Genomic DNA, 26,875 nt, shown 5'->3' with positions numbered 1-26,875 from the left:
ATGGCTACAATTACAAGTGTGCCCTCACCTACACCGAGGTTCCACCACAGTCGTCCTTGAAGGTGAGACAAAAGACAAGGAAGGGAGAGAGAGAGAGAGCGAGAGAGAGAGGGAGAGAGAGAAAGAGAGAGAGAGAGGTCTTTCCCTGACGAAAGTGACATTGACACTTGGCTTATTGCCTAGTCAAACGCGCCGAGCCGCCGCCACACGTAGCCCGACCTAGTAATGGAGGCCAATGAAACCCCGCTCATTGGGAGCAGGGGACCCGATCGTACCGCACAGGAACTGAGTCGAAACGCTCTCATTCCGCTTCTGTCATACACAGGAAAAAAAAACAAAAAAAAAAACAGTCCGACTTCAGTCGCCACCTTGTTAGCATCCTTCGAGGTACCAGCTTCGGTGGCATTACAAACTCTGAATGAGAATGTATGCTTCATTTATCGCCACCTTAATAAATGATGGCAGGCAATTCTACCTCCAATAAGCATAAAGTATATTTTCCTAGAGTTGTGTGAATGCACTCCTTCCCCTCGGTGAGTCAAAGTCATTCCAAGCGAGAGTGTAGGAGGTTGAACCCGCGTCCAACTCGCGACGGTGTCGGGTATTTTTCATCCACTTCCTCTGTTTTTTCCTCCCTGTAATCAGATTGTAGCGTAATGAGGCTGCAGGGGAAGAGGATGACAATTATGTGTTCAAAATGAGCTCAGCTCCTCTGTGGAAAGCGCTTTTTTTAAACCATAGCTGGAGGAGATGGTGCTCGGAAATGCTGTGAGATTGCTCCCCACTGGATTGGTAACGTGCCTCCACGCTGATTGTGCGACCAGTGATTCCAGATTGAATTCAGAAAAAAAAAGGAGATTATTATTTTTTGTAATAGGGATGGTCAGGAGCTTTTTTGGTAAAAATGTTGGTTCCGCCATCATTCGGCATCAGTTTCCGAGTGTGATGGTTGTTTTTTGTTTTTTTTTGGGGTCACCATGTCCTTATCAAACCTCATCATTCTGCCGCCATAACCGCGGGAACACACGAGGGCTGCATTTTTAAATATAAATGATTTGCTGATCTAATTGTGTGCTCGCTGAATTTTGTGTTTACATCCTCCGTGCATTTTTTCGCGAGTGGGTTCATACGCAATGAAGAACATCGTCTCAACAAAAAAACTGGATTTGCTTCTCTGCGATTTCTCACTTTCACCGCAGAGACTTTCTAAAAGGATCAAACTTAACTTTCCTGGCTAAACAGAGAAAGGCAGATGAAAGTCAACATGCACAAAAGCAATGATTTTATGTCTCCCTCCCTCCCCCGCTCGCCTTCTCCCTGGGTGTCTTGAGGGGCTTGGAGAGCTCAGGGAACCCGTCTTTTCTGAAACCTTATCTATTGCACAGCTTGCCCTCCCGAAAACACCCCACAAACACCCCGAAGACATCCTGGAAATTAGCATAATTTCCCATTTACAATGAACTCCTTTTTTCTTTTTTTCAAAGTTATCCTACAAGCATTTCCATTTGTTGTAGTGCGGTGGAGTCGTCACTCAGCAGGATACCATGTTCAGATATGCAGTTCAAATTCAGGTCTGTTTGGTCAAAATATAAGACAAGAAGTAAATACTTTTATGGGGCAAATTGTGTATTTCTTGCAAAAACCTTTAAATGTTTGTTTTTGTATTTTAAGTTAAAGGTTTTTTGGGGGTGGTGGGATGCGGGGGGTACCATGTATTGGTGGGTTTGTTTTGTAGATGGGGCTAAGATGAAAGTTTAAAAAAATAGTGTCTCTTAGTCTTGTGGATATTTCCCTATTGAGATGTGAGACGATCCCAAATAGCATCTGCAGGAAATACTTGGTAGATTTCATCTAGCAATTTTCTTTTTTTGGAAATTCTTACCCATTCATTTTCTACCATTACCTTTGCCTCAATGGGGTTCCTGCGGGCTGGTGACAGTTTTGATCAAACTGATGACTTTGAGAGGAACCTGGAACACCCCGAGTAAACTGATGCAAACACAAACTCCACAAAGAAGAAGGTCGCCTCATGCTGGAACCTGCAATCTAAGGGAAAAACCAACCCCACTTTGCGTCCCACAATGCTCTCTATTAATACATATTTATTTTACTTTTAGGTATGCTACTGTTGAGGGACATGTACTCTGACCTTTTCAAATCTCACGTGGCCCCTTAAAAGCTTTTATGTGAACCACAAACTACAACTGAAGTCGCCTCCTTCACCTTACTAAGTGGTGAAAGCAATGGTTTCCCTCTTGTAACGTGAGGAACTAAAATAATGTTTTCGTAACTCGCACAACAACTTACGAATATTTAGGAACACACAGGACGGCATAGAAAAACAAGAAATAGCTGCTAGTTTTACTCCATCTTGTCTTCCCCCAAAAACGTGGACTCTGTATTTAACATGTTTAACTAAACATACATAACTTTTTTTTACATGAGCATAGACTTGCACTGCTACTTAAAGGAACTCCAATTACTACTTATTTATGTATTTCGAGGTGTTTTAGAAACGTATTTGAAGGTTTAGAGAAGCTAACTAGAATGACATCGGTGCTAAGATTAGCTAAAGCCTGAGTTAAGATACCTAACAAGTGGACTGAGTGAAGAAAAGTCTACATTAATGTATTTTTTAAACTGAATAACCTTCATTTTAGCAACATTAAAAACCACCGTGATACATAAAATAAAATGAGAAAACGATCGAAACTAAAATACAATAAATAAAATACGTCAAAACAGTGCTTACATCATTTAAAGGTATGGTTATATTAGATTATTTTATAATCTTTAGAAAAAGTGGCATTTGAATGAAGTCTCAGATCAAATTCAGATGAATAACAAATAGTTTCATGGGAATATAAACAGATATTTCGAGCTTTACCTTCTCTCTTCGTGCTGCTGACCAATGATTTTGTCGTTCGCTCCCCTGGTGGAATATTTCATACACTCTCACCGTTGTGTGTCATCAGTGTGTTTGAAGCAGTCGATCACGAGCTGGTCTCATAGGTCTCTCACACACACCGCACACACACACACACACACAAGACACAACACCCTTTTTCTTTCCTTAATAAAACTTTTCTTTTTCTTTTTTTTCCCATCGACTTTTTTTTTTTTTTGGGCCATTTCATCTCCCGCTCTCGGTGGGTGTCTGTTTTATTATTATGGGATATTTGATGGTCCAGCTCCTCAATAAAAGGGCCCTGGGTGAGCATGTATGTGTCTGATGGAAGACAGCGTGGCTGATGAATGGGCTGTCGGTGGTGGATCCAGATGGAAGCAGGTCTCTCATATAATAGGATTCCTTACAAACGCCGATCCCAGTAGGGTGGCCGGACCAACAAAGCGAGTCGTGATCTATGGAGAGGAGGAGAGACTCGCACAAGTAGGAACAGGTGTGAACGGGCTCGTAAAGATGTATGAGGGCGAGGGTTGCGCTGTACGTATGCACAGATGCACACCGTTAAAGTCCTTTTTGACAAGTCTATAAACTCAGATGAAAGTGATATTTTAGCGTAAGATGTCGACTGTACCGTTGGCTGCACACGATCCAAACATTTTAATCCATTCACAAGGAAGGTTTTTTTGTATAGTTCTTTGTTGTTCTAGAAAAACACCCACGAATATAGGATCTTTTTGGCGATCACAAAAAAAATACATTTTTCTTTCCATTTCCTCCCCCTTAAAGCGTGAGCTGTCGGTGGTTGTCTCAAAGGCCCCGGTGAACATGTTTGTGTGCGAGCAGGAGACGGTTGTGGAGAGGGGAGCAGCTGGGAAGTATCCTAATAGGCTTGGCTGGCCCAATGTCACTGTCTTGCACGGTGACTGCCTCCATCTCCACCCTGCTGCCCTCATGCTGATGGGAACTCAAGCAGCCTTCTGAATACAGAATAACACTCAGCCATTGTGCTCGAGAAAAGAAAAGAAAAAAAAGACCAGCAGGTGACAAAAAGAAACTCTCACTGATCCTTAAATGATAGTATTTGTAGATCAGAATCTGGAAGAACATCTTGGTAGTTTATCAATGTGGCTTTTTTTTTTACATGTTTTTAATGATTGCAATATATTTGGAACCTTATAATCTAGAGATATAAGTGCAAAAGGATTTATTTTTGTTGTGGTAAAGTAAATGACAAGATTCAGTCACTATTAAAGGCACAAAGAATCATCATATACAGTTTGTATACCAAATAGCAGAAGAAAATACTATTGATGGTCTGATGAAGCTTCGTCAAAACAAAGGAAAATAGAGAGCGCCATCTAGTGGGCTCTGACAATAATGACACAGCTTCATGAAGCTTCACCAGAATTTTTTCAGATATTAACATGTTGGGGAGAAATCCACATTTTCATTTAATGTCCAGATTTTCAAGACTTTCCATGGTTAATTCCTAGAAAAAAATAAAAAAATGAAAAAATAAAAGTAGAAGTCAGTTTTACCTGTAGACCCAGATAAATGGCATCACTTTACTCTAAATTAAATCATTATCATAACATTATCATTGTTTTGTTAGCATTTGTATGTCTGTTTCGAAAAACCACTTGTATTTCAACATTTATTTTCTGGAAAAGATGATTGAAAGGGTTTTAAGTCCAAAATGTAAGAGACAAATCCCTCAGCGGTCCCTTGTTTGACTCCAGCTTTTAAAGAGAATCATATTTGGCCTTAAGCAAACACAACGTAAAGTGAAAAGTATCCCGTGCTACTATAACAACATTTGAAATGTGGTGTGTAGGTGTGTTCTTTCTCAGTGATTTTCTAGTCTCAAATACAATCCCCACATTAGGTACAATGTGTTTCCTCAGTAATTTCCTTTACTGCTAACATTCTCTTGTCTAAAGCTTCTGTATCATCCAGTCGTCCACGCCCCTCTTCCTTTCATATTACGCACTAATGCCATGAGGGAAAATATTTGAGCGTGCCGTCATCTCTCTAATCACACCCATCAATCTTCCACATATTACAGTCCCTCTGAACACCTTTAAACAAGTGCATTGATTTTATGTTCAGGACAAATCCTCTCCCGCCGGACGAGTTGAATCGAAGCTTTTTTTTCGTTGATATTGAGTAAACCGTAATGGGACAAACCAGTCTCCGCACGTCCAAGTTGGACCGCAATCGCTAAAGTTCTTGTCAAGTCGTTGCTCTATGTCTTTGTTTCGAGGCACGAAGAGTCCATTCCACTGTATAATTGCACCTTGAAAATGGAGCGAAATAACAAGCTTTGAAACGTCGGACTCCAGGAGAGTGCACGTGGCCTGCATATCATCAGGCTAATTAGGCCCGAGCCAGGCATCCTGGATGCATAGCTAATGATGGCGCTCTCCATCTCTGTCGAGATCACCCGGCACGTCTAACGGTCACATAAATTCTCATTTATAGGTCATAATCTGTCATTTATACACACAGGCTCCCCCCAATTAGTGGCTTGGACCCTTCAGACTGATGTCTCTCCGGGGGATTCACAGCTCGAGTACCCTGGCACTCGCGGAAACCCCATTAGTGACAAATTCTGACCTGTTGTCCCAACTGACCCTGGAGGACTGTTGCTAACTGGGCTCATAAATGCCACTGGTACCAGGGAAGCATTCCAGGTGCTTTTGTGTCGGAGTACTTTGTATCACTTCCTATGTCTGTCTGCTTGAGAAAAAACAGTGAGAAAAACTTTAGCCTCAAATATGGGCCTGGAGTAGAAAAGGATGCAAATTGCTTGACCCATTGAAGTCCCCTTAATTTATGCCGGTCAATTACTATTATTAAGTTATTGTTCTTGTGGGTCAAATTACAATATTAAGTAGATAACGCGATGAGATAGTCGGGCTTTAATTATAAAATTCAGGAAGCCAATGAATAGAGACATTTGAGTGTCTCCCAGTGGAGTTTGCCCAAATGCCACGATGATGCCTGCATGCACCGGCAATAATAACCCACTATATAGAGGAAGTTTCTTCACAACAAATTTCAACAGCAAGGAAAAAAATGGTGGAATATCTGCCCACAGTGTCGGTATTTTTCTGGTAGGTCAGTGTCGTAGCCTAAACTCAAGTGATGTTTGCTGTGTAAAGATTTGGTGAATCTTGAATTCAGCAAAGTCTTACCAAGTCGTCTTAATGGTACTTTTTTTTTAGCTAGCTCTGACTGAATTTGTGCAGTACAGGAAAAAAATTAATCTAATCACGTTAAATTAAGCCCACATCTAACAATCTTAAAATCAATAAATTAAATTCTCCCACAACTCTCTCACGAACAATCAGAACCATTTAAAATACAATACTAACAAGGAGTATGTATAAAGAAAATATACAGTAGAATCGAAAAGCAGAAGTATGTAAGAAAGACCACATTTCCAAAAATATTTTTATAATGGAGAATTAAATTTATACATTTGCACAGAACAGTGTCTTCTTATTTTAAACAATAATTCATATACATGAAGGCAACAAAATAGAGATTAAAACAAACACAAAAAGAGAAAACAAAAGATTCCAAAAATATAAAAGTTCCACCCAATACCGGCATAGCTCAACCACCCTACATACCAGTGACGTCCTCTTGTATACAGTCAGTGAAGGTATGAATGATTGCTGAAGTCAAGTAAAAGATAAAGGGTTGCCATTTATTTCGATTATTTCAATGTGCTCTGACTAAAATGGCTCTGTCACCCTAAGATTGAAATGGTAACCAGGAAGAACCCACTGGAGGATCGAAGGGTTCCTATCTGGCTAATAAAGTGTTTGCATTTCTAAGGAACTAGTGAAATATTGCGTAGGAATACATTTGAATCCTATTTTTCAAATGTCCTGTCAGAATAAAATATGACCCAGAATTCTAGGCTATAATTCCCTAATGTATACTTATATAATTCTAATTCATGGTGTCATTTTAGAATGTTAACATATTCTGGCTATTTTCTTCAACCTCCATTTTTTTTTAAGATTGGGTTTATGTAAAAAGTTGAATTGCCCACACTATGATGACCTCCAGATGACTCCAGCCAGTAACCCCCTGTTGAGCCGTTCCCCATACTGTGCGCACGACCGCTGTTTCTTTTTCCAGCAAGTCGATTTGGATGCTTTCAGCTTTATTTCACTCAGGAGACCCCTGCAGTCTCTGCCATAGACACATTTCCATGCAGTCCGTCTACTCATTCTGGATTTTTCTTTCCCTTTTCTTTAATCCTAATTAAAAGTGTGACGCCTTCAAGTTTCATTTTAAGGACGTCAAGCTCCATTCTATCCCCTTTGAAAACCCCCTGTTAATGTTGGTTGCCCTGAAAGGAAAACCTGTTGAAAGGACGACACATTCTCGGCTGAGTACGGGATAGATACAGGATACAACAAAGTATTCTGTGAACTATCAAAAGAAGGAGGCCAGATGTTTAGCAACATAAGTGGGGCAAGCCAGTGCAGGTCAGAGTCGGTGTGTAGGCGTTCAGTAATTTACTGCTGGTGAAGCACTCTCTGGGGGGGTTCCTCTTGGGTTCTGTTACCAGACATGGTGAAGATGAGACGGTTCTGTTGTTGTTCACCTCCAAATCTGTGGGAGAAATTGAAAGGGCATATTTTGATGGCTTCTTTGTGGGAAAGTATCCTCCCATTTGAGAGGCAAATATTCAAGAGTATTGCCTGATGAATGGATTTAAAGTTCTTGGTACCAGTCGCTCAAGGATGCTCACATAAAGGCTGATGTAAACTAGTAGAAACTTAAGGTAAGTGTGTGACAAATCAAAGCTGACAGTCACTGTATTAGTTGAAGCTACACGCTGCAGTTCGTTGATGAACTCCTCTGAAAGTCGTGGTCACGACGCCGTCACAACTATATTACTGTTGACACTCGTTCCTCGGATGATCCTCAAGTCTCCGCTGGTTAGTGGTCAGGTCTGAATAATGCATATAAAGTAATGAGCTGCCCGAATGGATCCGTTGGTAGTCAGTTAGCCTGTGCATAAAGCAATCAATTATTTGATCAATAGCCCTCATTAGGCCGTCATACAGCAGCATGAATAGGCCTCTGGTTGGAATGAATTATTTACGACACACAAAAGCAGAAAGGGAGACGCTAGTGCGACTAACTTCTATTGAAAGTAGCTTCCTGTACTCGCTGTAGGTAATGGGATAGTGTTGGATAATTGTGCCGGGTATTTGCTGTATTACGTGCCTTGAAGTAGCTAGAAAGATTGATATATCTTTAAGTGGTCACTTACCCTCAAATGTTCACAAGCGTACTCGGTAATACCATTTGGGAATTGTGTACAATACATTGGCCCCCTCCTTGTATATTTATTTAGTAATTATAATATGTTATTACACATTTCCAATAGTGTGAAAATCCCTTTCCACTCCCCCCCCATTTGCTGGGATTGGCTGTTGCCCCCGCGGACCCCATTAGGAAATTATTTGGATGGATATTGGTGATATATTCAAGCACCCAGGACAAGTTAGCCATGTACGAGTCTTTAACAAAAGAGGCCTGGCCGTGATGTGATGCAAGTCATAGTTAAAGTTCACAAAATTATTGCACTTTGTTTGCTTTTGGGGTACATTAAAGATCTTTTGACTTTACTTTAAATGAGTATATATCCACAGTGAAGATATTACAGATAGTTATACAAAGAAAATCATCCTAAATGATCCATAAATTGAGTTAAATAAAAATACACATCCCTCGACACAAGTAGCTAATGATCCTTTCCAGATCTTAAGATGAAAACATTTTATATTAAGACTTCAGAGATTCCAGTAAAATGGCTTCAAGTTGCGTACATTAACTTCCAGACTAGGAAGTGTTTGAGGAGCTTACTAGGAGCTTTGATATACATGTCTACAAAAACCGACATTGCACCTTCAAAGTCCTCGATAAAAGATCCATGCTGCGCGTCTACTGTAGTACTTCCCGAACACTTTTTTAGATCTTGGTCGGCGGTCACGCTTCAAAAACGGGTGCGGTTAGCCTTTGTTTTGGTGCCAATTAGAACCGCAACATGCGCCCAACGCAGATATTCGCCGAAGGGGTCAACGGTGGGAACCTCAACTGCCGCCTGGCGCCGTTTCCACATACCGATAATCCCATATGGTGGAACAAGTGAAGTTAAGGGTTTAATGCCACCATCTCTGCTGTTCCCCATGGGACTCTTAAAAGATAGAAAAAAGGGCCACTAAGTACCAGGGTAGGAAGTACCTGTCCGCCCAAATAAAAGGTAGAGTTGACATCTAAAGATCAAAACTACAACAAGATTATAGCAACTAGACTCTAATTATTAAGACTTTCACATAAAAAAGTTTTTTATTTGTCAAAACTTTTTTATTACCCTGTCATTAGAGGAATCTGAAAGTATTCTCAAATCCCAGTCCAGTGTCTTAAATCCCCTTCCTGCTATAAGTGGCCATGTTTCCTTCGTCTAATTGCCTCCAGCCGTCCTGAATCAGACCTGAATGGTTGTCTAGGTGTTAATTGGTTTGAAGGACTGCTAACAAGGTACGATCAGTACAGAGGTGAATTAGGAATGTGTACGTGGACCATAAATGGCACGATGGGGCCCTGGCTGCTGTCATGCCTTGTTTAAGGGTGTTCTGGATTGTGTTGACCATTTAGTGTGCGGCTCCCGCGCACACACAGGGATTGTCAAACTATTATTGTATTCAAGGAGTACTTGCGTTTCATTATCGTCCATCCTTTGATATCACGTTTTGACAAGACATTGGGTCATGTTTGATTAGATAAAGTTTAATGTTTTCTGCTTGCAGTGCCTCAGATACTACTGATAATGAATAAAATAATCAACATAAACCCCATGACCTTAATATTAAAAGTACAAGCAATCTGTTGCTTTTATTTTTTTGGATTTTCAGCTTTTCTTCTGGTGTGAATAGAGGTTACAATATCAGAAATAACTAATAAAGAGAGGGACTTGTTTGGATACATGGAGACCACAGACAGTTGCAAATAAGAGATTGAGAATTACAAAAATATATATTTGTGATGAATAAATTAAAATCTAATATCAGTGTTATTTTCGTGGAATGACCTGCAAATTCAAACTGCAAAAGTACATTTGCATAACCCAAATGATAAGTGCATGAAACAAATAATCATCTATCATAATGCTAATGTTATTCTACAATTTGTTTTGCTAGTTTCCAGGTTTATTTTGAGATTAAACCCGACCAAAACTAGCTTCTTGACCACTTTTGTAGACTATGGAGCATGCACACAATAACATTTTGGTAACATCAAAAATTCCGAGACTACCGCATGCAAAAGAAAGACAAACACTGTTATGTCCAAAAGAATATTCCATCAAATTACAAGAAGAAAATCCCAGAAGAGGAAGCCTGTGCATGGCATATGCACACCAAGAAAGATGTATTCACGTGTGGTTTCACAAGCCAGACTGAATGTTACGATATTTAAACTTTGTTTCCAAAACATGAGGATTGAAAAGTAAAAGTTGAGAATCAGTCCCGACACGAGAGGAATCCAAATGTAACAACAAAAGTTGTAAAAAATATTCCCAGAAACAAGATGAGAAACTTTAATCAACAAGAGAGCATCTTTTGAAGGGTAAAAAAAGAACACAGATAAGAGACTGTAATAATGATCATTATTATTCTGAACTATGTGTAACTATCTCATATTGTCAGGATAATGATGAAGAGGGAGATAAGGGAAGTGCAGTTGAGGCCGACTGTCTCTGGTAACCCCTTTAAAAAAAAGTTTCAAAGGGCTATTTCATCAATTCTAGGGATTGTCATGTTTTCTATGAGACAATATGAAGAGAATCATCGAGGCTATGAAAGTTGAGGTTCACACCAGGACTCTGGGAGAATAACTTATTTCTTGATTTGTGAAATGAAAAGAGTTTTGCAGCGATTCAACTGCTGATAACATGATCCACAAACCGATTTAGATTCATGCCACCATTCGTACGCGCTCAGCCGTCTTGTGAAGTGCAGATCTTTGTTTTTTTTTTCCCTCCCTCCATTCTTCCCTCCTCTCTTTATCTCCCCTCCGGATCCCATGGCTGAACATCTCTTGATGATTTATATAATCCTTTAACTTGTAGGTGAATACTAAAAGTTGACTCTTTAATCGGCGGAGTCTGCGCGGGGGGAAAGTTGTGTTGTGTTTCAGAATGAGTTTGGCCTGGAGGCTGCAACTGTTAGTGGAGTCTTGACATGTACTCTCTGCAACGACCTTGCTTGAAAGTTTCAGATCAGTTAAGAGTCTCATTAGCTAATCTCTGCGCTTTCTGATCTCTCCGTCGACGCAAAAACAGAAGCAACATACCTCTGATGAATCTTGACACATTTATTTGCCGCAATGTGTCGCAACAAAGACTAGCACGTTTAATTATTTTTTCTTTCTTTCTTTCTTCTGTAGTAATAATTGAAGGTAATCGTCCTCTGACTTCAGGTTCAATATAATCTGCCCGGGGAAGTTATTTTCCCGACTTCCATTTAAATTGGAATGTGTAAAGCAATTAAGAGAAGTTTGATCTGCGGTCTGGACATGTTGGTAAGACTGCAAATCAAGTTAGATGAAGGTTGAATCCATAGCAAAAAATCCCACCCCCGCACAAACCCCAGACACCGCCTTCTCCTCATTTAGCCTCTACAAAGTTCCCATAATCAGACATACTATGCTATTGCTTCATATATGTTATATGCCAACACTTTCGTGACAATTGTATCTTCTATTTAGATTCACTTGCACATGAGTCAAAAGATAGACCAGCTTCAGTAACCCCTGAATGATTGGTTTAATTAAATTAAGGTATTTTCCGCTCTATAAGGCGCACTTAAAAGTCTTAATTTTCTCAAAAAACGACAGTGACCCTTATAATCCGGTGCGCCTTATATATGAACATTACCTGGTGGGTGACTTGTTTACAAACACTTTCATGACTCTGCGCCGACTGACCCGACACGCCGAGGGCGGGATTACGTCGTTGCGACATCACGGGATGGGATTTACGACGCACCTCACATCATGGCGGATGTCTATGGAGTGATATTACTGCCACCGGTTTGAGCGAGTGTGTCTTGGTTGTTGTACACTCAAAACCACTCTGCTGCACGCTCAACCAGTCATACATGTGCGTTCAACATTCTCACATACGCGCTCTAGCTGTCATACACGCGCTCAACTTCACTGCTGCTCGCTCTACATTTGAAGGATATAGAAGGCTATTGGGACAATGTTGTTTCACATTATCTGGTCTCACTCAAAACCACACACAAAGCAACGTTGTTTTTTATTGACAAAGTTCAATCCTACAAGCTTAAACTATTTTTAAATTATCCCATAATACACAACTGTTTGTATTTTGTAAATAGATTAAATGTATTGTTTTAGTTTCTCGATGTCGTTTTAGATTCTGGGCGGCAATTCCATTTAAAAAAAAAAAAAATTAAAGAGAATAAACATAAAAGACACAAATTCAAATCAAATTCTATCAACAAACCAAAATAAACCTACTAAATCTGTATATATTTGATATAGTTAAAGTGGTGACTGTAACTGGAAAATCTTGGATAGAATGTATTAAAATTTTATCTGGGCAAACTGGTGTAAACTGGATTGGGAATTGTCTACTGCATATTTCTATTGCACTTCTTATTATCAACATTTCTTATAAGTTGATTTGTAAAAGTTTGTTGTAAGTGCAAGTGTGTCTTGGGAGTGGATTTATTTCACTGAAGTTTGGAAAGGAATATGTAGTTTCTTAGAATAGTGTGATAAAGAGAGATGCGAGCAGAGATGGGCCGAATAAAAAGCAACATTCAAGTATCATTAATGTGTTTTTTATCCAAGAGAATTCAGAACACACTTTTTATCCACTGAACGTTGAGCTCCTCACACCATCTTAGAATGATCATGCAGTGGGTTCACATTCCTTTCTCATATTCGTCCCCTTTTGGGCTTCCAAAAAAAAAAGAAAAAAGAAAGAATCCCAGATTAGCTTTCTGCTCTCAAGGTTGGTTCAAGGAGAAAGTGCAGAAGAGCCCTCGGTTCCATCTGTTAACTTTGGAAGCGGACTCAAGTGGAGACGAAAAGGCAGTTGAAACTTCACCTACATACGACACAGTCTTCACAGTCTGGTCGATGACACGCCACTTGTTTTCACAGCTGATGGTTCCGACGTGAAGAACCGCCGACCCTCACCTCGGCTGGCATGGCTTTATTTATTTTTGCTGAGGTCAGCGTGGGCAATAATAATCACTTGAGAAAACGACCCCCGAAAAAACCTCAACAGAAGAAATAACATGGCGTACAATAAATCAATTAGCCTTCCCCCGATATAAGTGACAGCCACCGAGTTTTCCCTCCAAACATAAATATTGTTCCACCCACAGAAGGAGCTGCAGTCATGGGAAAACTTTGGCCTGTGCACAGCGTCAACCTAGCCCCCCTTCTACAGTCAAGCTAACCAGTCCCCTCACCACTCTCTAGCTAAGTAGCCCACTGGCTGTGACATCTCCATTCATCACGCCCTTGATAGCAGCTTTCTTTAATTACACCATCCTCTCTTCTGGTAGATCTGTATCTCTTTTCTCTCCCCCCGTCTAAAGCAGACTCCCATCCATCCATCCGTTCTTAAAGATCCCTTCCAGGGAAGGCTATAGCATGTCACCAGTCCCAATGCTCGGGACTCAGTAAGTCGATCCAACAGGAAATCAATATTAGAGCCTAATGTTGAATAATTGAGGTTACGGGAGTTCAGCGGCACTCCCCAGACGCAGCCCCCCCCCACACCCCATCTACTACTGTAACCTCCCATAATGCACTGGGTGGAGTGCGATTTGTTCATTTGTCCCGTCTCGTCTCACTCCGAGCCACATTACTGCATTTATTTCAGTTAGAGCGGAGCAATATCCCTCAGGGTTGAAGTCTCCCAGCTTGTTATTACGGAAGAGGTGCAACGATCGTTCACAATTCAGGTTCGATCAAGTGCAGGGATTTTTTTTTTCCTTATGGAAGAAAATATGAAAGCATAATGTTGATTTAGTTAATGAATATTAAACTACCAAATATATTTTTAATTTCTTGTTAAAGCTGCAGATTAAATCAAAACAAAAATAGTGTAAAAAAGCAAAAAAACAAAAACATTTTTCTCGCAAAGAAAAGCACTGTTCTTTGTGGTTTCATGTACTGAGATCCAGTCATGTGGATCAGTCAAAAGCGTCCAAAGAAACACGAAGTGCTGCAGGCACTAGAGGGCACAAGCTGCCTTCAGTAAGACTCGGGCTGGAGGTAGTGCAGAAGAGCGTTACACCTCTGCTGAAAGAGGATGTTATGAGACACAAAAGGTAAGAACTATTGAGCTGTTGCAACAAACTGATAACAGGATGGCGCCTATTCACTCAAGCAGTCAAGGACACGGTGTTTATTATTAAAAGTTTGACACAGGTTTTTACAAAATCGCTTTGACTTTTGAAGTACGTCAATGGTGTGTGTGTTATTGTTGAAGGGTGATCTCTCCCCCCTTGTGTTTGAATTGATGCTTGATAAGATGAATGTTTAAAACACACGGCAGTGTTTTTAAAATGCAGACATTTGTTTAAGATGTAGGCTGTTACATGTTGACTTTGCTTTGTTTGAAGGATTTTTTCCCCCCGTCTTGTCATTAAAATGGAAAGTTGGGTCAAACTAGAGACCATATAATACCCAAGTTAATTTAGTTTTATGAATATTTCATGGTCCGTAATATCTAGACAATAAGATAGTCACAAACAAACTTGGCATAAATACACACCTGGGCAAAGTTACAGCCCTTTAACTGTATTTATGCGGCCCTTGTAATGTCACAGTATGATCATGTATAAATGGTTCTAATGCATTAAAAAGTGTATTTTGTATTTATTATTCATTTACAATTTCACATAACACTTATTTACCTTTTCACTCCTTTTTTTGTGTAATTTTTTGAATATATATTAATCCCTAAAAATATTTTTTTTATAGTTAGTTGAAGAAAAAAACTCATATATACAAGAATAAAATTGCAGCTTATTTAACTTAATAAAAGTCACGGCCTAATGACGAATGCAAATCTTTTTTTTAAGGATTTTCTTGTTTTTCTTTCTGCTTGACGGCCCCTAACAACATTCACAGAATTTAATGTGGCCCTTGAAGAATTATAATTGCCCACCCCTGCATTAATAGATCCAGAGGACGATGGAGACGGCAGCGTAAAGCATACACCAAATATGTCAAAGGTTATACAAGCGGATGGATTTTCCTATCTCGCTGTTTTACTGCTGTATTACCATTATTGTTCTTTATTCGATTACAAATGTAAGAATGCTTCCGTGAACCATCTTTCTTTGTCAATATCACGTGTCACTGCCTGAACACCTGCGGATTATAGACTTGTACGCGAGGGGATATCGGTTCAAACATGTCATTCACGCAAATGCCCTCGACTCATTTATCTCGGGGCTTCTTTGGCCGGGGTTCAAAGTGATCACATCTGCATTTTAAATAGACGCTGGACCACTTTAGCTTCCTGTGTAGCGGGTCCAACGCTCCGGGCGAGGGCTATGCTAACCCGAGGCCATCCCATGTGACCGGTGCACACGGGAGCTTCTCCCAGTTTCACTGGTTTGAACATTTAAATCGATATACAGTGTTGTTGTCTGTACGTTCGCGTCGCAGCTTCTCTGCAAAAATAAAAGTAATAATCCAACTTTTACAACAATAATACAAAATTTGTACTCTTTGTTTACTGTTAACCATTGTTGTTTGCGGTCTAATATGGTACTGATCCTTTTCCTCTCAATTTTTTTCCTCAGATTGAACTATTCATGTGACTCAATAGGTTAGAGTATTCATGCTGGATTTTAACAGTAGATTCCATATGAGACAAAAATAAATGGCATTGACTGCAGAGAATGTTTAGCCTCGCTTCAAACCTCTGACTCACCTGGGACGTCTCGAAAAGTTAGACGCTCTCCTTCCTTTGGCTCTTCCTTCGATGTTCCCTCAAAGTAGATTTTTTTTTTAATTACTCTCTGTCGGCTATGTGCATAACCAATGAAGGATTGAAGGGCACTTCCCCCTGAAAGGCACCATGAGTTTTTTCTAATGCCAGCATCATGGGAGACGAATACTAATACACAAACTGTGACTTTTAAGTCACGCTTGCATCTGCATATCCTGTCTGTGTTTTTATGCCTGCCGTCCCTCGACTGTCTGGCCTTACCTCTGAATTTAAATCAGGGATGGGATTTCGGTAAGTGGGCAACAGGTAATGTTTTTTTAATCGTCTTTACCGAGTCTTATATATACAGTAGATGCAGCTCTAACAATACAACAAGTATTCATTGATATTAAGTTGTATGTTAAGAGGAAGTGACGGTTATTGTTGATTTATTACATACATCTGTTGCATTTTTTTTCATTTATTGAGGTCACCATCTCCCCTTCTTCAATATACCAACTCTTCTGTGAGTCAAGGGTCAGAGGTTGAATTTTATTTTTTTCTCCAACAAAGATAATGCATTTTTGAAAAGACGATATGACCAAAAAGCCTTAACATGATTTTTGAATTGTCCTGTACTATTCTATAGGACGCTAATTACGTTTCAAGTCTGAAATGATGTCTTTAAATGAAGAAATTAATTTAAAAGAGATCTGATTTATGACAAAATTTGAAGAAGGAACTAAATTTGGTTTTAAGTTATTTAAAAAAAAACAAAGAAGGGTTGAAACCACTGAACATGGGAATGAATTCTTACAAAATATACAAAGTGAGATAAAACAATTTTTTGGTGACAAATGCAGGGAGAATTAGCAACACACTAATCTCTCTTATATGACAAAGCTTTTATTCCAGAAACCAACATAAAAAGTTGGATTCTGTAAATGTTTTTAACAAATATAACCCATTTTTGGTGGGGGTTTTGACTGTATAAACAGAAACACAGCCTGGATGTTATTCCCGGTTGTATAAAACCAAGTACAAAAGTAGTGTAAAACGGTAAATTCATTTTAATTTAATCTCAGTGAAATAATATATATTTGACATTTTTAGCATTGCAAAATTTTAATACCTTTACAGATGGCTCAGTAGTTTTAACACTCTTTTTTTGAGGCAATTTGTATTCCCTATTTGGTAATTTGACTTATCCTTGAATCATCAAAATATATATATTTTTAAATTAGATAAGACCGTGTTTACCTTGGAAAAAGGTTTTGTCTGTTGTAGTCTTTTTTGTACTTTTTAAGAAACAGAATCATAACTTGAAATGCATAAAAAAAACAAAAAAAAAACTGAGTCTTGTGATCGAGTTAATGATTATAACAATATGCTGTTTCAACATAGCATAGCAAGTTTAGGGAAATGCAATATTTGTTTCAATCCTAATGGAACCCATTGTGTTAAAGTAAATTCTGAAAAAAGTCAAAGTTTTTTCTTTTGAAAGAGGTGACACTGACTCATAAAGTCTCGACCATAAACAGTTATTCGTAAATGAAACTATTGGATATACATTTATATTAAATATAATTTGTTAGTAGCTCGATAACTAGCACCTAATACAATGTAAAAGATAATATATAGCACAACCTTGACATATCTGGAACTGCCACATCAATAGGAGGATGCATTCTTTGTGCTGACTTATCTTTATGCATTACTTAGCTTTACAGTGTGTGTCATCATCTCAGGGTTTGCTGCTCTTCCTTCCCATCAGCCCCGGCCTGACAGCAACTGAAATATGCATATGTTCCTGCAGCTCAGTGGGGTGCCATTTGAGGGTGATTTGGAATGCCAGCAGTGGCAGGCCGGAGCGCCAGAGACCTATTCTCTGAATATTTGATGGTGTTAATGAGCGGGGGGAAAAAAATACAGGACTAAGCACTTTGTTAGTCCACATACGAGGAATAATGGACGGAAGTAACAAATGAAATATTGAAAACGCTGTCACAACACACCACAGAGATGAAGGCGCTTTGTCCGGAGTGATGTTGCTTAAGGTCACGTAACGGCTCCGTGTAAAGGTCGGCCGTTATTTGAAGAGAGCAATAAATGAAAAGGCCGTTCGCTGTCACTAAAGTAAAGAGTATGTGCGTCAGCGCTGAACAGAAATGGATCTTTCTACAAACACGAGATCAGAATGAACGCTTGAAGGTTCCGTGACTGATGCTGTGTGTGTCTGGAGGATGTTGAATGCATGGATGGACAGACGGAAGGATAGATGGATGGTGTGCAGATGAATGATCTGAAGGGTCTTGGCTATCACTCAATAAGTTGGAGGTCCTTGGATTTTTCTTTCTTTGGGTAGAGAAGGTATTAGCTGCAATGACAGTGAGCTCTTGATACCTTTGCAACACATTGAGGATGAATGATGTGTTGGAAGGAAAATATTGGTATAGAGAGTTTTCTTTAAAAAGCTAAACTATTCATTTAGTCATTGACACATACCTTTCTCCTCACTTGGGTTGTCACGATATTAAAATTCCTGTAGTTAATACAAATACCAGTCATTTTCTTTCCATGTTTCCATACCTTCCGATACCATGATTTTTGGAAAAAAAACCTCTTTAATTAATGACAAAATACATGTTCAAATAAACAACAAAAAAACTATTATTATTAAATATTTAAACTGCAATCTTCAATATGCAAAAGAATATTTGTCTAATAAAGGTGCGAATGAACAAAAAACTAAACAAAACAATCATTGTATAAGGTAAGTATCAGTTCTTGTGACAACCCTACTCTCAACTCATCCTAACTTGTTCAGAACTTTTACTTCCACTCATTGTCCCAGAGAGGAACATTTTCTTCTCGCTGAAACACTAGTTTAAACCACCACAGGTAATTCAACTTCACTGAAGCAATCACATAACTCACGGTCATCTGAGCGAAAACTTGACACATTTCATAGAAATCTTTTCTGTAATTATTTTAGCCAAGTGGTTTCTTTTGTGCTTTAATAGAATCCAACATACTTAAACCAAGGTGAAATTAAAAAATATGATGAAAAAAGAGAAAAGAATACCGTATTTTCCGCACTATAAGGCGCACTTAAAAGCCTTTAGATTTCTCAAAAAATGACAGTGCGCCTTATAATCCGGAGCGCCTTATATATGAACATTACCTGGTGGGTGACTTGTTTACAAACACTTTCATGACTCTGTGCAGACTGAGCTGTGGGCAGAATTACGTCATTGCATGTTCACGGGGTGGGATTAACGACGCACGTCACATCATGGTGGATGTTTATGGAGTAAGATTACTGCCACCGTTTTGAGCGAATGTAACAGGCCGCGCTGAGGTTCTGCCAATATATTTTTGGGGCTTAATGGTGTGTGTGAGACGACGTTAGCTAACTTTATGTCATGTGTCATCTGCACAGCTCTATTCTGACAAAACCAACCGGTTAATATTACTTTTTTTTCCATTCTTTTGGTTTGGTTCTTGAGATGGTTCAAGGGACAAAATTGTTCCTACTGTGTGACATTCGCCAAATAAAGTTGTAACACTAACGTTGACTTAAAATCTTTGTTGACTTTGACACTAGCAAGTGCATCATCTCCATTTAGTTTATAGTGATTTAAGAGTTTGTTCAAACATTTTTAAAAAGTTGCTTTTAACTTCTTCTTCTTCTGGATTGGAAGAAGGTTTGGTTTTGGTCGGCCCAGTGCAAATGTATTCACAGCACGGCGTACAGTGGTCTAACTTTTTCGATGTGCCTCTTTTAATTGAAAGTGTGAATTGAGCCGACAGGTGTCCCGTGGCTTGACTCGTGTCAGGCGTCCTTTCCACTCGGCTGTGGAAAAAAAGCTGTCACGGCAGATATGGATTAGCGTCACAGCATCACAGTGCAGGTATTACATGTCTCTGGTGGCACTGCTGCCCGTGACTGCTAATATCCGTTGGATTTGCAGCATCCTCGCAGGTTGATGAACACTCGGGACGGTGGTTTTGTTCCTGTGCCAGTACCTCGGTACCCCGGATCTGAAGGAGGCGGAGGGGTTGTGTCGGGGGCGCAAGGGGAATGGGGTGTGGGGGGGGCATAGAAAGTGGAAAAAAGGAGCAAGGTTGTCAAAACAGCTTCTCATCCCCTCAGCTGCTTCCTATCCATCTCTTCTTGTACTCCACCCTTGATGCCAAAAGGCGGCGAGGGATCAAAGAGGGCCGACATGAAAGGCATCCTTGAGATTCGGGGCTTCTTTCAGCAGCAGTTCTGCCAGCTCTCACTGTTACAGATATGGAAATGGCAAATCCCAAACACGACCTGTGACGAGGCTGCGCCGAGCGCCTCAGACTCCTCTCTCTTTTCTTCAGCGTTTTCCTCCTCCATCCAAGTTCAACTCACTCACCCTCCATCCTCCTGCTATTTTTCGCTTCTATTCCCGCTGCCCTAGGGCTCCGAGGTAGATAGTGGTTGATTGGCAGCTGCTGTGACAGTCAGTGGAACCAGCTAAGAGTGGATGAGTGTCAGCCTTGCTCCAGGGGCTTAAGGTAGCGGCAGTGGTGAAGCTCACTACTCAAGTGGTTGAGGCCCATGAAATGAGACTTTTTTTCTTCTTTTTTTTTTTTACCGGCTTCACTCAATTCAAGCAGAAAGTGAGCTTCTTCAATCAACCCCAAAGGTCATTTTGATGCTTAAATATTCCTTTGATTCAATGTGCTCTTTTTAAAATGTAACTTACCTTCGACCAGTCTTTGCTATCACTTGTTTTTTCTTTTTCAGTTCACACACATATATAGTGTAATTGTCTAATACATTCCAACAGTCAGTCCAATTCATAAACTGTTTTTCGTGATATTTCAAATACACCAGAAAGCAGCGAATCAGGATCAGGCACTTACAAGCATCAGTAGAGTAACGTCCAACATGCAGCAAGTATCAGTATGATTCCATAAATGTGTTTCCTAAAGTATAAAATGAGATAGTCCTTGCATGATGACAGTAAAAACATGATAAACGCTAACAGATTGTAAACTGAAGAATGTAGAGTTGGGATCCCCACATTTTTGTTTATGGGTTGAACTTTAAAACTGAAAAAACTAGTAAATAGGGTACTTAGCAACAAGATGTAGTCATATATACTTAAATTTTTAATTACTTTGTTTTACAGGCTTATTTTTTTAACTGTATCTAAAATAAGAGACAAACTTTTCGGACAGTTTTAGTCAATAAAACAGAATTTATATTTAATATCTTTAATATTCTGAAATAGAGTAGGAAAGTGATTCTTTTATAGCCAGAAGGCTTGTTGGATGTGAGTCCTGCACCAAACCACATATCAAGTTTTATTTATTTCAGTTTGGAAACTGTTTCAATTAATCTTGTCTATAACTATGAAAATATTTTTTGTGGAGTAATTCAACCTTTAAACTGCCAGATGTCCTTGAAGTGTTTCTGAAAAAGGTCATAACAATAACAGCTGTATCGATGCGGTTATAGCAACTAACGGGTGTGAAACCGATGATCACAGTAGTCCTGAACTGTGTCTTTGTCAATGGTATGAATCATCAAAAGTACTTTTGAAATATTTGACTGATTTTCGGTCGTACTCTCTGACACTTCTGTCACTCTTACTTCAGGCTTGTTGAGTCTTGTAATTCTCTTCGAAACCTCCTCTTCTGGGTTTTAGCCTTTGCTTCTGTCGGGATCCTTCCCTTCAGTTGTCACGCTGTTTGAAAATTAGCAACGCTCGGGTTGGCAACTGCTCAAATAAAAAAAAACGACAAATTTCCTTCGCTGGGAGAACTCCGGAATCCACCGCAGCACAAAATGTTCAGAAGGTGGGAGTTGATATCGGCATACTTACGGTATGGGCGTGAAAACAAGTTTCATCGGGATTTAAAATCCTCCTTAATAATAAATTATTAATAAATCAAGTATAATAACTTGAAAACATACTTCAGTAACTATACACTTCTTTTATATACCTTTATTTTAGAACTAAGTTTATTTAAAAATGTTAGTACTTAATACAAATACTATTACAGTTTTTTAAACTTCGATACCAATTATTAACTATAACAATAGAAAACACCCTGGACCTTTAGGTACTTAATTAAATAAAAGTAATAACACTTTTTTCATAGAGCGCAAATTCTAACTTTGTTTCCTTATAAATGTACAAATAAACATCTTGTTCCTTGTTTTTGTTGTTTAACGTGATGGTTATTTTCATGTTATTTACTGTAGATTATGAATTCATTAGTTTATTGATGATTAAAGAAAGTGTTAACAACAAACTTATCCGACAGTGTTTTCTTTTCTTGTGTTTCTTAATGTAAATAATTCAACCATAGATTCTTCGTATATTGTTAGTATAGAGCTTGTGATGGTCTCACAGGAATAAGAGAATATGATGAAATCTCAGAGTCTGAGTGCTTTGTTTAAGTAGGGTTCAGTTTTCTTCCTCGAACGGATTTATTTTCACATTCCTGCTACTGATCGTTGCTTCATAAAATAAATAAGTAACCGTGGATATCTCTCTCTGAGACCTCATTGAATCTGACAATACAATATCTTCCCTCCTTCCACATATGCCATAGAGTACATTAAAAAGCGAAGTTCCTGAAAACACCATCAGGGACTTGCGTGACATAGATTTGCTGGAATTGTGACAAAGATCAGATGGTTTTTGAAAATAAAAGAAGCTGTGTGCATTTCACTGATCATGTTTTTGGTTAAATAATTCAGTGGTTGGAATTCTAATGTATCATTAGAATATACACTGGAAAAGCCTTTTAGTTGGAAGAGATTTAACCACAGACGGTAGAACTGGGGCGAAGAAAATTCTACATACTCGTCAACCAAAGAGAACCATTAGACAAATGCAGAGATGTAAATGTGGGGAAATATTAATATACAGGTTTATTTATTATCATTACATGCCTTCTTATTAACTGTAAATAATCCACAACTGTTAAGGTAAAATGTTTCGGTAATGGTTTCTGGTTTTGATTGATTCAAATGTTTATCCAAAATTAGAAAATAAATAAATACAGAAATGTAAAGACATTTAAAAGTAGTGTCATTTCATGAATACATAATTTTGCCCCAAAAATAAAACCCACAGAACTTAAATAAAACCAAGTCTACAACGAAGTGCACTCTACTTTGTAGAGGTTTTAGAACAAATAGATAAATTGGCACTGATATCGTAATAAACCTTCCCAGATGCAAAACAAATAGACTCAAGGACTCATTCATTCCTCGGGCTATTAGATTGTACAATTCTGAGTTTGGGGGCAGGAGTGGAGTAAAAGTATCTTGATGTTCTATTCTATGTTAATCTTTGTATCCTTTGTCTTTGTTATTTTTCTTTGATCTATGTTCTTTATCTTATCTTTAGACTTATTTCTTCTTTTTCTTATTTGATTTTTATTTATTTTCATGAATAATTGCTGTATTGCTGTGTCTAATTGGAAAAAAATCAATAAAGTTCTACCTACCTACCTAAACCTTAACAACACCCATCCCTGTTTATAACTGGCTAATATGCATATTATTACAAAATTAAGTTAAATATTGTTTAATATTGATTTTCATTTTTGTTCCAGGAATTGAAACTGACCGTTTATTTCCTTGTCCTTTGTCTCTCCCCAGCTCGTGGCCGTGTACGAGGAGCAGGACCCTCACAATGGAGGCGACGGAACAAGTGCCAGCTCCACAGGCACACAGAGCCCGGAACCATTCGCTGGCGAAGTGAGTTCCGCATCAGCCTTCCAGCCCTATCAGCCCAACAGTGAGATTGAGGTCACGCCATCGGCGCTGCGATCCAGTAAGTCCAAAATTAGGCTTGAAAACAACCTTGAAAAAACTTGAAGGATGATGTGAGAGATTTGGGAGCGTGAACAAAATGTCAAGGTTAATGTTCGCACACTCCAACCCATGGCTCGTCTTCAACCGGATTCTGTACAAAAAAAACTACAACTATTACGTTTCAGGGTCAGAGAAAGATATTCTGACCACATTAGATGTTTAATGGTTTTCGCTGACATTTCGGGTTTGGGAGTGACCTGGGAATCGTACAAACAACAATGCTGAGAAACCGCAGTCTGGACTTGGCTTCAACTTTTCCTCGAGTCCTGAATTCTTCCTAAGGGTGGGCTCAGTTACAGTCAGGAACAACTTTGGCAAAGTAAAAAAAAATGTTTGGAATCTCCTCCGCTGTCAAAGTGTCAGCTTAAAAAATACTACCTAAGTAAAGAAACTCTTTTTTTTTACCAAAATCTAAACCTCAGTAAATCAAGTGTTTTACTTGACATGCTTCAGGTGTTTCGGGTGTCTGTCAAGACTGTGGACTGTGTCCTGGGAACGACCGGATTTCGGGACACGTCGACTGGCAGGTAGAAGCCCAGACAAAAAGAAGGGATTGAATCTCACTTGGGTGCTCGGTTATGCTTGGGCAAGAGCAACACAAAGTCGAGTCGCAGACGGAGAAGAAAAAATGGCGACAGCCAATGACTTGGATGTTGCTCGTGTTCACGCTCCATGACTGGGAGCCCGGTGAGCTGCTGCAGGGCTGTCTCGCACTCGTGGGACACTCAAAGTCAAGGAACACCCTTCATCTCCAGACTCTAGTCGGGCGTCTAGGAGCGAGGGTGCGATCTCAATAGGAAAAAAACTCAGCAGTTCGTTTAAGCAGGAGTTTCAAAACGTTTGATGTCGTTTCCAGAAGTTTTTAACATTTTTACCTGGAGTCACGACACAAAGTTTCTCTCATACCAAGTTTTCTTCTTGAAGAGCATTCACTCAGTAGAATGAAATGTGGTCTAATTTTGAGTTTCATGTTCCCCCAAAAATAAGCTAATAGCATTATCACGATGCTGAAGGTGGTGGATTCATTCAATAGTGGTCATGTCGCGGTTTCTTACTTTAATACCCAGAAGTGAATACACAGACCTCTGTGTGGATGTTGTATGTTCTCCATGTGCTTCTGCACATTTACTCAGGGCACTCCTGTTTCTTTCCCACAGTGCAAAAACATACACAGGTCGACTAAGTAGTTCAAATTGTCCGTATGCGTAAGTGTGTATGTTTTTTATTTATACTCTGTGGGCCCTGTGCCAGACCGTTGACCTGTTTAGGATGTTGCTTCTCACACTAAGCAGCTGGGATAGATTCCACCTCTGGGGAAACGATGTGTACTTGGGAAGACGGCCTTTCTACAAACATTGCTCTTTAAGACATTTTGTTTTTATGTCTTAACAAGAAGGATCTGTCTCGCCTGCAGTTGATTCAAAACTCTGCAGCCAGAATTCTGACCCGCTCTAGTAGAAGAACTCACATTTCTCCGATCCTTAAAACTCTTCACTGGCTGCCAGTTTCTTTCAGGATCAACTTGAAAATTCTGGTTCTTACTTTCAGATCTATTCATGGTCAGACCTTCCATCAGTGATCTGATCCAGCCTTACACCCCAGCTTGGGCTCTTAGGTCTGTGGATCAGAGTCTACTGATGATTCCTCGCACACTATTATATTTTATTGAGTATTGTTTTGATTGTTTAAGTGCTTTGTGACCCTGGTCTGGAAAAGCGCTCTACAAATATAAATTACTTACTTGCATGTGCCCTGGTAAGGTTGGTAAATGTAACTGGCATGAGGTACTATTACAACTATTACAGGACACATAGTTTTGCTAAACCTTCTAATTTTAATAGTTTCTCGCATTGCTCTTAACTCTATCAAATCAATCTTCCTTATTTTAACCAGTTCCAGACACCATCGAATCAATTGTTGTAATAATTGAATGCAAAACAAACACAAGGTGAAAATATTGATACAAGGATAAGCCGCAATATTTTTGTTGATAGTGTATTGATATTCAACAGCACTGTATACAAACATAAATATTTCCACTTTTTAAATTTTCTTAAAAGAAAAACTGACATCATGTAAGATCTCAGCGATGACTGAGGACGAGGGTATACAATCGGCAGCTTTTAAAGCTGATATTTGGATATATTTTGGTTTAATAACAGATGAAACATGACATTTTGCAACACGAAAGTCATGTACTCGACAATACTACAAATATATCCTTGTTCCTACAGTGTCGCAATTTATCGTATCGTTGCCCCTGCAGCATGATATGTTTTTAATTTCCCCTTGTGTTACTAATAAAGGAAAAATCTAAATCTATGTATTGTATTGCATGATTCTTGACAATACGTATTGCACTCCTAATAAATGATCATATAATAATGATAATAATGATAAATACGTTTTCTATAGCGCTTTTCAAAGTGCACAAAGACGCTTTGCATAAATATATATAAGATTACATACTGTACATAAAGAAAGAAATAAGTAACTAAGAAACACTCAAAAAAACAATGTAGTAGAAAGGAAAAATGAGTTATCAGGTGTTGTAGGTGATATTGAGGTGTTTTTTCCTTCCTGAAAATTATTTCTGTATGTGTTGCTACTGTGCCATCTTCAAATAAACTTTCAGTTCACTTTCTTGGACCAAAGATTTGTAGAATAAATGGCAAAAATGTAATCTTCTCATAATCCTATACTACTGCTTGTTTTTCTCAATTTCTCAACGTAGAAAATGTGCATTACTGCCCCCTACAGATCACCAATGGATGTTTGGATGACTCTGAAAGCTGACTTTTCTTGCGAAACATCCTTCAGTTATACAACAAGAAACATTTTTAAACTGTATGATAAGGATGAAACTTTCACAAAGTCCCTATTATCCACATACACATATTTGCAAGGGCTGTATTCAAGTCATTTTTTTCTTTTTCCTTCTCCGAAAAAGCGTGGCCTTTGCATGCCCTTGGCTTTCTCTGGCACGGATACAACAAAGCAGCGAGACTCATTGGGCCGCGCATACCATCACGATGGTTATTTCTTAAAGCAATTTCCTCTGGATAATGAC

General features: G+C 39.0%; 1 protein-coding gene across 3 annotated transcripts in view; it reads left to right on the top strand.

The window, feature by feature from the left end:
• The window catches only part of LOC148081772 (partitioning defective 3 homolog), a 367,916-nt gene that overhangs the window by 79,116 nt on the left and 261,925 nt on the right, over positions 1-26,875 (top strand). For all 3 annotated transcript variants that reach the window (XM_087788810.1, XM_087788809.1, XM_087788808.1), the window contains exon 3: positions 23,590-23,764. In XM_087788810.1, the coding sequence (XP_087644936.1) occupies positions 23,590-23,764 (175 nt within the window). The remainder of the gene's footprint in view (positions 1-23,589; positions 23,765-26,875) is intronic.

Source organism: Callionymus lyra, chromosome 4, assembly GCF_982586985.1.
Source record: "Callionymus lyra chromosome 4, fCalLyr1.hap1.1, whole genome shotgun sequence".
NCBI lineage: Eukaryota > Metazoa > Chordata > Actinopteri > Syngnathiformes > Callionymidae > Callionymus > Callionymus lyra.
This window is presented reverse-complemented; position numbering and strand designations above follow the sequence as displayed.